The 17,471-nt window shown below is 38.5% G+C and overlaps 1 protein-coding gene across 1 annotated transcript in view; it reads left to right on the top strand.

Moving 5' to 3' along the window:
- Positions 1 to 17,471, top strand: part of LOC145672867 (dihydrolipoyl dehydrogenase, mitochondrial) — a 65,737-nt gene that overhangs the window by 40,747 nt on the left and 7,519 nt on the right. Inside the window, exons 8-10 of the mRNA XM_081742035.1 lie at positions 1,702 to 1,838; positions 4,649 to 4,838; positions 10,716 to 10,853. Coding sequence (XP_081598161.1) covers positions 1,702 to 1,838; positions 4,649 to 4,838; positions 10,716 to 10,853 — 465 coding nt within the window. The remainder of the gene's footprint in view (positions 1 to 1,701; positions 1,839 to 4,648; positions 4,839 to 10,715; positions 10,854 to 17,471) is intronic.

Below are 17,471 nucleotides of genomic sequence, written 5' to 3'. Positions count from 1 at the left end.
TCCCCTAAAATGGTCTCATATTAGATCAAAGTAACTCGTAAGAAAAATTAGTTCAATTGTATAATATAAAATGATACACCAAGAGACCTTAAGTTCTGAATCCATTTACTGGATGTATAATATGAGGCAAAGGTGTAAGTTTGGAAAGATGATTTTAAGTTAATAAACATATATTATGTAGATGATAACCATTAAATAATTATAGATAAGATGGAAATATCGTCAGATGTGTGTTTGTGATGAACAGGTACCACAAAATGATGTTACATAACTCTCCTCCTTCTGAATTCATATTTTCTGTCGAGAAGCTTCCTGCGGTAAATTTAATGCTTTTATATCCCAAGAATTCAATAGAAGCTTACAATAGTAAAATCTGTTTAATCTCCCTGCATACGGTGTGGGATTCGAGGTAGTCAAAACTAGTCCATGATGATGATCATATATAGGGTTTCTACGGAAAGTAGTAGGACTGATATTTTTTTTTTTAATTATTCATAATTTTGACATATCGACTTAATAGTTTTCAAAATGTGCCCCTTCTGCATCAACAGCGTTTCCAGCGACTCTGCCAATCACAAGGCTCCATGGAACGCAGAAATTGGAATGTTCTTCAGCTCCCTCTTTAACGATGTCTTGAATAGCCTGGACCGAGCCGTCCTTTCATGGCTCTTTCCAGACGGAGGGAGAGAAAGAAGTCTGCAGGAGCGACATCTGGGCTGTAGGGTGGCTGAGGAAGCTGTGTGATGCCATGTTTGGTGAGGAAGTCCATGACAACAACTCTGCCAATCACAAGGCCCCATGGAACGCAGAAATTGGAATGTTCTTCAGCTCCCTCTTTAACGATCTCTTGAATAGCCTGGACCGAGCCGTCCTTTCATGGCTCTTTCCAGACGGAGGGAGAGATGTCCAGCAGGAGCGACATCTGGGCTGTAGGGTGGCTGGGGAAGCTATGTGATGCCATGTTTGGTGAGGAAGTCCATGACAGCAAAAAGCGGTGTGTCTCGGAGCATTGTCGTGATGAAGCCTCCGTAATCCAGCAATTGCTGGAGGATGCGGGCATCATTCCCATAAGCAGTTTTGATCATGTCATGGGACTCACTCGCAGTTTTACGACTTTGACGCAAAACTTCACCGCGTAACGCTGCTCTAACAAACGATTCATTGTGGATATGACAGACACCTTGAAAGGAGTTCACCTTAAACTCATCTATACTCCGTGAAGTCTTGGGAACGACTGGTGCGCTGGTAGCTAAGACCCCACCACCACCCAACCAGCGCAGTATCATCCGCCTCCTTCATCACGTTTTGGCGAGGGAAAATGAGTCCTGCTACTCCCCGGACAAACCGGAGAAAAAAATCCGTGAAACAATTTTGATGTCTAGAAATTATGTATAAGAAATATTTCTTATATCGAAGTTTTGAACAATGTATTAGCAATCCTAATCTAAAGTTAAAAATAAAAAAAAATAAAAAAAAAAAAAAAAAAACCTTATAGATTGCCAATTCATATTTTTAGAAGTAAGCAAATATTGATCATTGTTGATTATTCTAAATGTTTGAGATGAACAAATTCAGTTTAAACTCATTGTAAATAGATCTCGAACAACGTAGCTTTGCATGTCACGGAACCAATTAATATAATACGTAGTTTATTTATTAGTTTATGAAATATTTATAATTGATTTCTTTTTATAATTTCAGTTGGATTGTGAAGTTCTTCTTGTTTGCATTGGTAGGCGTCCGTATACCCATAATCTAGGTCTCGAAGAAATGGGTATTGAACGAGACGAAAAGGGAAGGATTCCTGTCAATTCAAGGTTCCAGACTGTTATTCCCAAGTAAGACATGTTTCACTATTCCTAACAGTTTCACTATTCACTGGGAATATTTCTGATCAACGTATTAAGCTTTAAAATATTCGTAGAAGTAAATCACTAGAGGAAAGTGTGGAAAATGCCATTCCAAGGCTGTGTGTCCTTGAGAGAGAGAGAGAGAGACGATTAGTTCACACATCAGTTCATTCTTATTAACCACGGAACCGAAGGAAACAAATTAAAGGTGGTGATCATTAATAGTTCGGGTGCAAATGAGGTAGGGGATGTATGTTGTTTAAAATTAGTCAAGATCACAGGTATTTGCATGGAAAATAAAACTATCGGTTAAATCAGAATAAATACAACAGAAAATGAAACCAAATAATCGTTATTCTGAACTAGATGATGTGGTAGGTAGGCTTTTATTTATTATTTATTTATTTACTTCATACATATAAAATATGTCGGTTTCTAGTCCCAAAGTTCGAATACAGGTAAAACGAAAGTAAGACGTGTAGAACGAAGGAAACTGCGAACAATGTTTCACTAACCCTTCTGTTTGGGTCTACCTGTTTCATAAAAATAAGAATACAAAGGAGGTTTATGTTTTGCAGTGTTTCAGCCTACTGTCAGCATTTCCAAAACTTGGAACAAAATATATTTGTAGTGTCAGTTTTCCTGTCTGTCCAGATGTCTCTCCTGGTCAATTTTGTTCCTATTTGTAGCCTCTTACTCTCTTGTCTTTTCCCAAAATACCGTTAGGCCACCTCCTGCATTTTTGGGGAATGTTGTGTTGTGCTCTCGTGTAGAAGACTCGTGTTTGTGCATTGTATTTTCTTTATTCTAATGTCAGTAGCCTATACATACAGTCCACAACTTTTAAGTAGTGCTACAAATTAACTTAATAATTTCCATCTTTCATTATATGTCAAAACAATAATCTGTTTGGATACACACCTTCAAATGTTATCGCTAAAGTAAAGAAGTACATTCATCTCTAATAATAAATAATTTGTGTGTGATTGTTGTAAGATTTTCGCATAAAAAGGGTTCATCTACAGGTATTAAATTTTGTACAAATCGAACCGCGTAGGAAGCCTTTTTCAGTTTTCGACTCAAGGAGGATTTAGTTGGGGGTCAAATTTTATAGTACGTATATGTACAGTGAATCATAGTGCCTATGAAGTAGGCAACCCCATCCTGCTCCAGTGACGATGATATAACTTCTGATCAGTTGACGTCCGTTGGCACTTCAAAGACGTATACAATAATTTTTCTTATGAAACTGGTGCTCATTTTCTTTCATTAGCTGACCTCCAGGAAGGTACTAGATACAGGAAAGGATGTAGACTGATAGCACCTGCGTCATGAAGGGCTAAATACACGATCTGACTATCATTGGCCTATTTCCTATTGTACGCTTCTTAAGTTTTGTTCACCCTTCCACTAGAAATAACGCGCATTGGTAACAGTTATTGTGCGGTACAGATCACCTGTGAGATATGAAATTTAACGATCCTCACCGGAGCGGATAAATCATGGATGACCAATTAAATACTGTGGACCCACGGATTACATAACGCTGTTCGTAAACCGAAATTATTGCCTCCATTAATGTAAAAATTGAAATTAATGTAAAAACAATTGATCCGTTCTAGCCACGGAAACGTGATACTGTACCGGTATGTATTTTTTACGTTTTTAAGTGTGATGAATATAGAACGAAAATAACGTCCTTTTTAAAGACCAATAAGTCACAAAAGGTATTAAGGGTAGAAAAAACTCAAAAATTACGAAGAGAATAAGAAGTAGCTTTTGAGAGATGCACATAAACACTGCTAGACGCGCTGGAATTGTTGGTACAAGCATATCTGTGCATTCGTCTTCCAAAATATTGTTCGTAAAAACCTAACCCTGACATGACAGCCGTTATGGACCTGAGCCACTCCAACGCCATCTGTTAGCGACCGGCTGAACTAAGTCGAGTCTAGCGACGAACACATGTTCTCTAGCAGGCGCATCGGGAGCTTTCTAGACTTAGTAGCCGTCGACTTCCCAGTTTGCCGCATGACGCTGGGTGGACGCCGAAAATTGGGAAGCACCGGCCGGGAATCTAACCCTTGAACAACGCTCTAACCACTAGGTTACGGTGTCCCCTTTTATATTGTTCGTAAGCTGTGGGAAAATTGTTCGCAAACTCTGGCGTTCATAAGTCATGGAAAATATAGTTGATGTTGCTGTATATTCCATGGTTTTAACGTGCTTGAAATATAATCCTGTCACAACGATAGAGGTTGAAGTTTAATTTCGTGCTTCAAATGTATCTTAACGTATACACAAATGCTTATGATATCATTAACAAGTTAAATATTTGCTATTTCCACCAGTTTTATGTTTGATTTACTTTCTGTGATTTGTAATTTTTCTTTCTATTTTTTCTTCGTTTTGATGTTTTCTCGTTATATGTTAGTACTTTCAAAGTCTTACTTATTAATTAGTGCTATGTAAATCATTAATGTAGATTAACGCATTTTAGTGTGAGCTGCTGGTAAATTAATGATATAAAAATACGTTGAATACATCAATTTTTACAATACAAACTCCGTTCTTAACGGCATTTTAAAAATATACTTGATCGTTTTTACCTGTCATTTTCAAGGTTTCATTTTGCCACAACTGGTGGTCTTTATTCATTAGGTAGTAGTCTTCTTTCAAGCATCTCTGTTTAAAAAATAAACAGGATGGTTTACAACCTAGGTTCATGTATTAATGTAATTATAAAATAAAATAATACGTATAAATATTGATGCTATATTCTTGTTAATTCGTTTCAGTATTTTTGCGATAGGAGATTGTATCCACGGTCCAATGTTAGCCCATAAAGCTGAAGATGAGGGCATAATATGTGTTGAGGGTATTGCTGGTGGCCCAGTTCACATAGATTATAACTGTGTACCTTCTGTTATTTACACGCATCCAGAAGTCGCCTGGGTGGGCAGAAGTGAGGAAGATCTTAAAAATGATGTAAGTGAACCTATTCGTTAGATAACGTTTATTTCCTCTTATGTAGAAACCTCATAAGGTAGGTGCAGGTAAATACGCCATGTTAAGAGTGTTGGATTTTTTAAGGCCTTAATTTTTCATGAAACACAAAGAACAAGACATGTGCGTTGTAGAGTACCCTTTTCGCATGTAACAAAAATGTGGCAATGTTGCCACTCACATCTGTCTTGTACCCAAGGTAAAAGAAAAAAAAGTGTTACAAAATGCCGTATTTTCCAACACGTGCAGGTAATTACGCCAAGTCTAGGATACTACTAGAAACATGTAATAAATCTTGCGACTGCTTACATCATCTTTATTATACGAACTCAAATATTACTACACAACATGGCTGAAGCAAAAAATAGAATAACCAAAATACAACATGAAGATAAAAATTAAAATGTAAAAACAATGATCTCCAAAATTGAAATGAACCTCCAAACTGAAAAGTTTTGTCCATAAGAAGATAAACAAACAGTGTCACTGTACTGTGACTTAAAAAAAAAAAAAAAAAAAAAAACTACACCAATATTACATGGAACATGTGGAATAAATTAAAACATTTTTGTCTTCTGCAGTCAGTCCTGCACAAGCCCTGGCGTATTTGGTTGCATCATGCTTGGTATTGATTTAGTAGGCATGGAATCACAAATACTGAGGTTACACTTAGAAAAGAGTGTTGCTAGACGGACACGAGATAAGGAGTACATTGCTGTAAACAATCGGCAACGTTCTGAGTTAGTAGGGTACTAATAATGGATTCTTACCTCTATTGAAATAATAACGTCCTTCCACGGAACCCTCCCGAAGCAAACAACACTGCACGTCGTGGCGGTCTTAGCGCTGTCTCCCAGAGTATTCATTAATGGGATTTGCCCAAGTCCATGGCACATATTGGAGGCGCATTCTAGCGGATTTCGTGGGAAATGTCCCAGCACTGAACACTTGGCATATTTAGCTGCGCTAGCGTATTATATACCTGCAGTTACCTTATGTTAAGTGATAATTGTTAACAGACTAATTGGGTAGGAACGATGGGTAATTTTGTAGTACTTTGTCCAAATAGAACTTAAAACCTAGAGATGGCTCCTAAAACTATTCGTGTAGCAGAATGGAAATTGAACTTTATCTTTAATTTTGATGCCCCTGGGTTTGATTCGTGATAGGGCATAGAATGTTTGGTGTTAATCCAGCATCGTAAGACAATGGTGCTACGTGATTAAAAAGCAACCAGTGTAGAAAGCAAGAGATAACGGTGTTGGTTGTTCACCGAAATACGAGTACCATCTGGTTGGCATAGTCTTTCGTGAACTCCTTCGACGTTTGTTTTACCACACTTAAATGAGCTTATTCACAGTGTTACCTGTCGATGCGACAGTGCATCGTCACCAGACACTTCCACCAAGCTTTGATGAATTTCATTAATACTGACACCCTTACGAAAGAAAAAACGAATTGCATGTCTTTGTTCTAAATTAGTGTTTTCTGGGTTTTGCTCAACTTGTGCACTTGTGGAGACTGGTGACCCGGTCACTTGACATTTTCCTTTAAAATCTTGTCCACCTTCTTAAATATGCTTGTCCTTTATGGTCAAGTTGCTTTCATTCACCTAAAAAAGAAAATAGAAGTAAGTAGACAAGACTTTCCCAACACCCGTCGTACTTACTTTTGTCCTGAGCTTGCTTTATGTAACGATTTTTCGCTCGCTCCAATTATTGTAAGCCTTTCAGAACATTTCAAGGAACACAAGCAGTATTTTCCATTTTTTTTAAATCATACAAGTAAATTTCGTTGACACAATAGTAATTTTAAAAATTTGTGGCGTGAAATTAAAACTAGGTTTAGAATAAATAAAATGTATAAACCGATAGTTATGTGTCTTTTGTTGTATGGTAGTGAAACATGGTTGCTTGCACTGAAGAAAGAAGTAGATTGAAAGTATTTGAGAAGAAGATCCTGAAATGAATATTCGGGCCCAAGAGGAACGGGAGTGGGGAATGGCGGAAACTTCATAACGAGGAACTACACAATTTATACTGTTCATCAAACATTGTTAGAGTCATCAAGTGTTGGAAGGTTACGTGGTCATGTCACGTAGCAGGTCGTCATTTTCAGCACGGAAGCTATATGAGAGACCTACACTCTAAGGTGGAATTCAAACCTTCGTAATTCGTTCGAATTTCAAAGTTCTTCCAGTGGAACCCCGTGAACCAAAGCCACTAGACCATGGTGAGGGCTCAAGGATGTAGTGTATTACTCTCTACTAATGTCCCTTTATCATACTGTATGCTAAGATGTTGATACCTGTTCGACACGAGAGAACAGTAACAAAATTTCATTCTTGACATCCTATTATCACTTCTATTGTGTGCTGAAACTTAGGGAGGCTTCTTGGAGACAAGATAGTGTCTCTTCTATGTGAAATGATGTCGGTGCACTGGATTAAAGTTTGTGTGTGAATTGGAGCCTACATAAGTGGTAGATTCAGTTTTCCATAATTTCATTGTTTCATGAGGTCATAAAGCAAAATAAATCGATCAGTTATTGAGTAGTGATCATTGTGTTTGGAAGCAGTCACGGTAATTATAGTATCACTTGTTTCATCTCTGAATAGTACCATCCAAGTCAATATTCTGAAATCGTCTTTGAACATCTGATTTACGATGTAATTGTAATGTTTGAATTTTTAGCAATCACCTCCATGTTCTCTTAGAACAGATATTTTTAAACAAAGCATGTGATGTGCTTCAAAGACTAAACGGTCTTCTGAGAGAAACAAATTGCGAATTTTACGCATTCAATCTTTCATTTCTGGTATATTAGAAATCCTTAGACATGTTCAAGGGCTCCAATTTCTCTGTAAATTGGGGGGGGGGGGGCATTCAGATGCAGAAGGTATATACAGATGGTGATCAGAAAAATGGAAACACCTGAACGAAATTGCAACTTACCAGATTAATATGGTGTCGGGCCACCTTTCGCCTTCAGAACAGCCTTGATGCGACGTGGGATGGAGGCATAAAGGTCGTGAATGGTAGCAAGTGGAATTTTACACCATTCCTTGTGCAGGGCATCGGCCAGTTCTATGAGAGAGGATGGAGGTGGAAATCGTCGCCGGAGTCGTGTTTCAAAGACGGACCACAGATGTTCAGTTATGTTGAGATCTGGGGATTGGGCGGGCCAGGGGAGGTGTTGAACTTCATCTCGATGTTATTCAAACCACGCTGCAACAACGCCAGCTGTGTGAATGGGTGCATTATCATCCTGGAAGATGGCTTCATTGTCCGGGAACAACATCCGAACCATAGGATGCAAGTGGTCTCCTAAAATTACGACATAATCGTTGGCAGTGATTCGTCCGCTAAGTGTGACCACAGGACCCAATGAAAACCATGATATTGCGGCCCACAGCATCACCGAGCCGCCACCATGTTTCACAGTTGGGCGGAGACACTGCAGGTCATAAGCTTCTTTGGGCGTTCTCCACACATAAACACGGCCTGTGGTTAGGAATAGGGTGAGGGATGACTCATCCGACCATATCACGTTTCCAGTCCTCAACGGTCCAAGTTGCATGGTCGCGGCACCATTTGCGGCGTGCGAAAGCGTTATGGTCCCTGATGAGCGGTTTGGTCCGTGCAACACGACCCCGTAAGTTCATGTCATGTAATTCGCGGCGGACTGTGATTGTCGAAACAGGGTGGGGGAGGTCCTGATTGAGTTCCTCCGTCACTTGCTCCGCAGTGGCACGACGGTTCTGCGTGACAATGTGCTTTAATACCCGGCGTGACCTGTCACTCATGATTTTCTTTCGCCCACTGTTCCGCTTCCCAGATGTGTTTTTCCCGTGTGTTGTGTAGGCCGTCATCACTTTCGCCACTGTCCCACGCGACACACCTAACACAGTAGCCACTGCCGTCACACTCACTCCACATAACCGCGCACCAACAATTTGCCCTCTTTGAAAATCTGAGAGGACTCCCATTTTACACTACCTCCGTCTGCTGCAGCCACTGGACACTGCAGTTCCACTGTGCCTGACGTAGTATGGAGACTGACCTAACACACCACCACCAACGGTCCGGCGCTGCGGGCGCCACAACACCACTGCCAACCCATACATCTGACATGTTGCCAACTACAGGTGTTTCCATTTTTCTGATCACCATCTGTACCTATATATGAGGATTTTAAGACAAATTGCATTGAAATTATGTCAAATACTATATATTCATAGATATAATGCGGGAGCCCACATGAGCCTTGGGGAGCCTCCCCCCCCCCCAGGATCGGTGCCCTTGGACATGTTAAACTGTTGAATTGTTAAGCTTAGAGCAAAACTTAATATATATACTTGAAAGAGTTATTAACGTAAAAAAAATGTAGAATAGACTTAAAGGTTCGATGTGTCGGACAAGCTAGTTTATAAACACAAATTATTATTTTTAAGTGAACCTCAAGAAATAACAGCTTTCCACACAGCAAGAACTAAGAGATTGTTGGGTGGTTGATCTTGAGTTTAGTGGTCCTTTCGGCACCGAGGCTATTTGAGACTTGCACCTACAGCTTAACGTACAATCCGAGCCATATGAGCTTCCACCAGGAATCGAACCCGGGCCTTCCGCACCGTAGACGCGTACGCTAACCGTGTAGCCGCGATGGAGCTCATTAAGCTTGTTTGTAGTTTTAGTGATAAATGTCTTTTTTTAAAAGGACGTTCTACTGTGTATTTCGTTCCAGCTGTGTTAAGGGCCTATCTAGTTGCAATGATGTGAACAGACTTTGGGGGAGACGGTTGAAATTTAGCTCAAATGTAGAAGGGACTATGTAGATTCTATATTCCAAGAGCAAATTGTCCTAAAATAGATGGAACATAGTCAAAAAAAGCACGAAACCTTAACATTAATGCTAATGGAAAATGAATGACAAACAAATAATTCCTCCACTTATCTCAAAAACCAAAAGAGGGAGATGGCTGAAATTCAGAACAGACCATGTAGATTCCACATTCAAAAAAGAAATTGTTCTAAAATGCATGGAACATAGTATAAAAAAATCACGAAAGATGAACACTAAACTCAATGGAAAAATCAATGAAAAAAATGAATTCGTCCACATATCTCAAAAACATAATCAATTGTTTTTATAAAATATAATATTTAGATTGGAATATACAAGTATAAAGAACAAATAGCGAACGTTATAGAAGTTAGACCAAATATAACAATAATAAATAAGCTTTGCACATTTCCAACATTATATTTGTATTTTAGTGGTTCGGATTCTATATTTTACTATAGGTTTTCGTCACATGTAGCCTCGGTGCTAAAAAGAACAATAGACTTCAACAAAGAAACAAACATACATATTGGAAAGGTACTTAAAATTCAAATATAATTTTGATAACATAAGCCTCGCAACAGCATCCTCAAACTTCGCCGATTATATTAAGGAGATGGCTAATTGAAAGCTTATTACAAAGACATAATGAAGAGCTTAAAAACAAAGTATAGCACGTAAGGTAAATATAGATAGAACATTGTCAAATGTCAAGTTGTTTGAGTAAAATCAAGAATAATGATAAAGAATATTGATCTTCTTCGAATTACTCAGGACGCCCCACGCGGAGGTTGCGTGCTGGAAATATCTCCCAACTTGATTTGGAATCTCCAGACTCGATTTAGCACGCAATGTGACTTTTGACCTGATCACATGGCACAGTCTGGTCCGTATGGCAAACCGGATAGGCCTTTTATTTATGTATCATAATTTAATTTCCTGTTTCTAAATGGAATGTTTCATATCCGTTAAGAAACTGTCATATTTCACATTATGCGAACTCTTTCTTTTGTATAGGGTGTTGAATACAAAGTAGGAAAGTTCCCATTTGCAGCAAACAGCAGAGCCAAGACCAATCTTGAAGCTGAAGGATTAGTCAAGATTTTAGGAGATAAAAATACCGATAGAATTTTGGGTGCTCACATTTTTGGTCCCGTAAGTACAGTTAGTATGTAATACATGCATAGAATTTAGAAAGAACATTTATAATTAAGAATGGTTTGTAGTAACTATAACATGTACGCATTTTGAGCGTAGTTCAGTACTATATTCCCTACCTTAATGGGTAGATTTGATTATTTCAAATGATCATTTCAGCTTGTCTTCCTGCAATCTTCTGCTGGTCTGTTTAGTGCTTGTTAATACGGAATCTCCTTTACATGCTCATTATGTTCTTTGAGCAAAATATTGTGTCCCAAACATCATTGAGTATATATTTTTCTTTGTCAGTGAAGAGAAAATTGATGATACCTTAAATTGTAATTGTAGTAAATAACAATAAATATATGAGGGGCGTCCAATAAGTTATCTATCTAGACAGGGAGGGAGGAGCGGAGCATATGACCAAGGCCACTGTGGGGAACGGCGCTGTGCAGTTTGAAGTCAGTCGGAGCAATGCAGTGGCCGAGAGCAGTGTGTTTGTGTTACACGCGAACAATGGATTTGCAGCTGGTGATAGGTGACGAAACCTGGATCCACTTTGGGATCCTGAGAGCAAGCAAAAGTCCATGCAGTGGAAACACCACGATACCCCGCCGCCCGAAGAAGTTCCAACAGACTGTTTCCCAGTGGTTTGCAGGTCATGGCAAAGACTATTTCTTTTCTCTGATATTTCTTCGCTGCCCACAAAGCGGCGACGGTGCATAGACCTACATCAAAAAACAGTGATGACCAGGCGAGCCTATCTGTATTCATTCCTATCTAGATAGATAACTTATTGGACGCTCCTCGTACGTGTATACCCAGCACCTTATTAGTGTGTTGTCTCAATCTTCTCGAAACTGGTATTAATGTTGCCAATACAATGAATCTAAATAATTTTCTACATTTTTAATTCATTACTAACGGTTATTTTCATGATCATTTTTGTGCAAAACTATATCTAGGATGTTTTTTGTTAATGTTATAGATTGCATTACTATAAAATACCTTTGTGTATCAAAGTTTCCTCTATCTAGATTCAATGTAGAATCTTTCGTTCTGGTATATTAAAGGAGCAGTTCGAGTTAAAAACAAGTTTGGTGCAATAGAAAGAGAAACAAAAAATAAGAGACCCGTATTTTTTTATATCTTGATAGGCCGTCTCGTTCAGCTTCTACAGGCATTTGTTTTTGATGAATCGTAAATTGTGACGTCATGGGTGGAATACGCGAGAAACTCAATGTGAGTCAGCAACCACTCCCTTGTACGCAGCTGATAAACCTTTAATAGTGCATTGGATTTAATAGATTGTGTTTTGGATTTGTCTTGCTCTGTGTTGAATTCTTGAGGGAAGTTTTTGTTTGTTGTTTTTCCTATAGCATTAGTATAAAAAAGAGTAGAGAGAGAAAGAGCAGTAATTACGTTTGTTGTGCGAAACAGTGTTTCTTCCAGACATGTTTTTAGGGTGGCACTGTCTCCAGGAGCTCTTAGAGATTACCCCGGAGGAGACCAAAATCATACGTCTATAATGTAATAAATATAATAGTACTGTGTAAAAATAATGTGCCTCTCCGAATACTAAGTGTCTCCCCCCCCCTCCCCGTTTTTTTTTTTTTTTTTTTTTTTTTTTTTTTTTTTTTTTTTTTTTTTTTCTGAAAGAAACACTAGTGTGAAGTAGAAAACACGTGTTAGTACAGCGCGTGCTGTGTCTGTGAAGTGAAGTAGAAATGCTTAACACCTGCTGTGTTTTCGGTTGTAATTGTGCAATTGAAGCTGAGGACGTAAAGTATCTTTTCTTACGTTTCTAAGTCGTGAGAAATCACCAGATCGATATAAATTATGGCTCAAGAAAATCAATGGGAAAAAAATGTACCAAATAAAATCACTCGTGTTCCAAACATCTTGAAGAGCCTGTCTTCGAGAAGTCAAGTTTACTGAAAGAAAAGTTAATGCCAGTGGTGGATCTAGGCTGGGGCCGGGGGCTTAGGCCCCCCAGTTTTTGAGTGACAAAATTGATTTAAGCTATTATTTAGATATTTTTGAAAGTTTTTATTAAACATGATATACATATCATAGTCTGGGTTCTGACTCCCCCCCCTTCCCCCCTGAGTTTTTACCGGCTAGATCCACTTCTGGCTAATGCCAGGAGAATTATTTACACGCAAACTGAGAAAGAATGCTGTTCCAAGTATATTATTGAAAGGTTTAAAATCCGAGCCATTGAACAAGCACCGATCTATGTCCAGTTACCAACGTACAAATATCGTACAAGACGCAATTGATGGTTGTAGTCAAGACCAGGCATTAGAGGGTAATAGAGACGATGTCACTCATGATTCTGGAGTTACTGCTTTAGAAATAAGCTATACAATGTGAATTAGGGAGTGAAATATACCGGCTTGTAGAAGGAATCAGTGACGATGACTGTTCCTCAAGACATTGATCAATCGTTTAATTTCTCTGTAGCATGTGACAATGATGATGAAACGGGTGATGAAAGTTGTTCCGCGGACAGCTATGAGAATAAAAGAAATTTAACCGGTGAAGTGTTTTTCGTATTCTGGCAAACTTTACAGATGTTATTTCATTTTTGCCTCATATGTTACGCTCCTGTACATACCTTGAAGCACAAAATTATAGGATCAGCGTTAAAAATTGCAACAAAACGTGAAAATGAACATACTTATTTTTGGGAATCGGAAGAATGCTTAAAGAAAAGGTACTTAGGTGTTGCAGCAATCTCGTCCGCCATCTATTTACATATTGGCTTCGATTTTTTTTTTTTTTTTTTTTTTTTTTTTTTTTTTTTTTTGAAACGCTGAACTCATGCTTTATAGGATACGTTTTATAATATTATAAAAACGTTTGTACAGCCCACCATCAGATATCATTTTCTACATGCAGATGATATTTGTAAGCATTTGCAATCAGTTCTGGAAAAGGAAACCGCACTTAGAACGTGCCACTGCACCTCTCACAAACGAAATGCTTGGCACTGTGTAGTATGTAAGCCTGCTCTCGCTTCTTGCCCACCTATGACGTCATCACAAAATCTTTCTTCCTCTGTTACTCGCTAACGACTGAACGTATCAAACAAACACCATTCCCTTTAGAATTTTCAACTCTATAAATGGAAATAAGTTGTAAAAAATGCATTTCTAAGTCGAACTGCTCCTTTAAGGTTGGATCTTCCACTAAGAAAGAAGTTTTACGTAGAATCTTAATGCCTTCAGTAGAATGCTTAAACTCATAGAAATGTGCTGATACTGGTGAACTATTACCGTTAGCGTTTCTTGCATCTTCCTTTAATTTAGTATGTATATTTCTATTAGTCATGCTGATGTGTGTTTGATCGTAATCACTTCTGACTTCGTATATACCGGTATTTTCCCTTTCATCCTCGTAATAGATTTTATATTTGGTCTAGGAATTAATTCGTGCGGGTGGACAAGAGATGGCGCAACGAACGGAGCGTCCCACAGTTCCGTGTATCCACACATGTGTTGCAAACCCCTGTCATCGCGTATCGTTCCTAGTATAGGGCAGTGGATTAAAGCGTCAACAACACCAGTTTGTAGTTAAGTGAACATGGCGCAATTTGTGCCTGATAAAGTGTTTTTGCGGGGTGTCCTGCTGCATTACTTTAACATGCAGAAAAGTGCGACTGAAAGTCATCGTATTTTGGTGGAAGTGTATGGTGACCATGCTCTAGCTGAGCGAACGTGTCAGAAGTAGTTTGCACGGTTTAGAAGTGGTGATTTCGGCTTAGCAGACCAAGAGCGAGCTGGACAGCCAAAAAAATTTCAAGACGAAGAATTGACAGCATTGCTCGAGCAGGATTCGTGTCAAACGCAGGAACAACTTGCAGCAGCATTAGGCGTTGATCAAACAACAATCTCCAAACGCTTGAAAGCCATGGGAATGATTCAAAAGATGTCACATTGGGTTCCACATGAATTGAAAGACAGAGACGTTGAAAGACGAAAAACCATTTGCGAATTGCTGCTTCAACGACAGAGCAGAAAGGGGTTTCTGCATCGAATTATTACGGGTAATGAGAAGTGGATCCATTACGAGAACCCTAAACGAAAAAAGGCCTGGGTGAAACCAGGTGAACCAGGTCCATCACAACCAAAACGAGATATTCACTGTGCAAAGGTTATGCTGTGCATATGGTGGGATATGAAAGGTGTGGTGTACTATGAGCTGCTGCAACCGGGTGAAACTATGAATGGAGAACGTTGTCGACGACAATTAATGCGTTTGAAGCAAGCTCTGGCCAGAACACGACCAGAATGGGAGAACAGACATGATAAACTTATTGTTCAACATGATAACGCTCGCCCACATGTCGCAAAACCGGTCAAAACCTATTTAGAAAATGTCGGATGGGAAGTTTTACCCCACCCGCCGTATTCACCAGACGTTGCTCCTTCGGACTACTACTTGTTCGATTGCATGAACAACGATTTGATTGGACAGCGGTTTACTTCTTCAGAAGATATCGAAACATGGGTCTCTGAGTGGATCGCTTCCAAGGATGAGGACTTCTTTCGCCACGGAATCCGTACATTGCCTGACAAATGGGCGAAATTGGTGGCTAGCGATGGACAATATTTTTCTTAAGGTATTTATGTATTTTGTGTTTGTACTACAGCTTCAATGTGTGCGTACCAACCGCACGAATTAATTCCTAGACCAAATATTTTAATGGGAAACTCAACCTTTTATGTTCTACAGTAGTCTCTCAGTGTTCGATGGGACACTGCATGTTCCAGAATATTTTCAAAGTGGACATCAGTTATACAGGAAAGAATGTTTCAGTTGAGTTTAAGAAATTCCGTTAAGAAATACATTTTCAGTAATGGGTCAGAGGGGCCGGATGAAAGGGTGCAATGGGCTGGAACTCGCCTGGGGACCGACTGTTACACTTAGCTTAGGTTAGATCAATAAATAGTAATATTAATTAAAAGAATGATTGTAATCAATTGTTATAATCTTATATGTAGGTATAAAGATGAATGTTTGTTTGTTGATCCCGTATACAATTCCACGTTCCTAATTTAACATACTCCTAAATAACTGTATCGAAGTGACTGCAGGCTGCTTAGAATTTTTGGGATATTAAGGGAGGAGGACGGAAAGAGATACCAAAAGTAGACTAACCTACGAGCTCTTCGTGTTCGGAAGATTAAAACGTGGTATGTAAACTCATTTCGAAAAACAAGTAAACATACACATATGACTTACAATATGAAAAAATCATATATATTCAGATGCTTCTAGGGTTGCATGGGAAGGGGTGAGTCGTGAAACTAATCTCAAACGACCGATATCGGTGAGATGTACAATGACGTTTATGTCCAAATTCAGAAGGTGGATCCGTAGAAAGTGATGAGTGAAAAATAAAATGTTCGAAATGACAGAGATTAGTGTCGGATCCATAGTTTTCGGGGTCGCTAAACTGATTGGCAAGAGTCTCGATGACAAGGCCAAGCTTAGTGAAGAATGTGGGAACTGGCAAGAGCAACTATTTGTCGCTACTTCTCTTCAGTTCTTTATTTTCAAATATTGTAGGTAAACATTCTTCTTGCCGTGAAACGCCAGACACTTTCGTTAGTATAGGTAGAAAGCTCAATGTATGTATGGTTATCCCTAGCAAAAACAAATGACACTAAATTCATCAAGAATAGGTCGAAAAATATCTATTTTCCAACAAAATCAAAATACAAAGCAAAAAAGATAAGGGCATATATGGGCTAATGTTGGTTTGTGATACTTCTAGTAACTAGAGAAGAGAAAGTAGGCTTTTTTAGAATTTTTAAAATGGGTCTTGTAAGATGGGGAAGGGAATTTAAATTTTGTGTTGGAAATAGAGCATCCCACAACCTCTCATTGTAGCATGGTGTATATAAACCTCACATTAAAAATAATTGGACAAGTTTTCCAGCATTTGAAGGGGAAAAATTTCTATATTATTTTAAATTCCCGTTTTGTATCCATAAAATGTAAGAAAAAAATGATTTTTTTAAAATTATCCCTTGAGTGACTCTGTAATTTTGTCACTTCACTTTGATCGGAATTCCTGTCTTAAATGGAAAGGGGTTTACATTTTTTAGAAAGAGTAACAGTTGTAACGTGTAAATGGATTTGCACATTTTTGTACTTGGGTCCAGCTGGGATTTTGCTAATTCATTTGAGTTTAAATACAGATTCTAAAGGGAGAAGCGAGGTTTACCGAAAAGTTTTCATCCCGTTCGAAAACTGGACATTTCAGCTGCTTAACACTCATTAATTGTAACAAGTATTATAACCAGTGGTCGAAGTGACACAGTATGTAGTGGTATGCCATACCGCCTCTGGTTTTTAAGTGATGAAGGCATACCATCTCTGGTTTTTCAATGATTACAACACACCGTCACTGGAAAGTAGATGCTAAATACCTTTAATAAATTCATTTTTAAACACAGTAATTGACGAATAGCTTTGCACGCAAAAGGATTTTATTTCTTATATAGAAATAATTTATAAGTTGACAACACCGACATTTTTGTCACCTTTTTTCTACCTTTTGTTTTCAAAATGAGATGTCATCAAAGAAGTTCATCTAATTTATATTTTGATGTGCCATAT

Source organism: Thermobia domestica, chromosome 16, assembly GCF_964235325.1.
Source record: "Thermobia domestica chromosome 16, izTheDome1.hap1.1, whole genome shotgun sequence".
Taxonomy (NCBI): Eukaryota; Metazoa; Arthropoda; class Insecta; order Zygentoma; family Lepismatidae; genus Thermobia; species Thermobia domestica.
The sequence above is the reverse complement of the archived record's forward strand: the minus strand, read 5'-3'. Positions and strand labels throughout refer to the sequence as shown.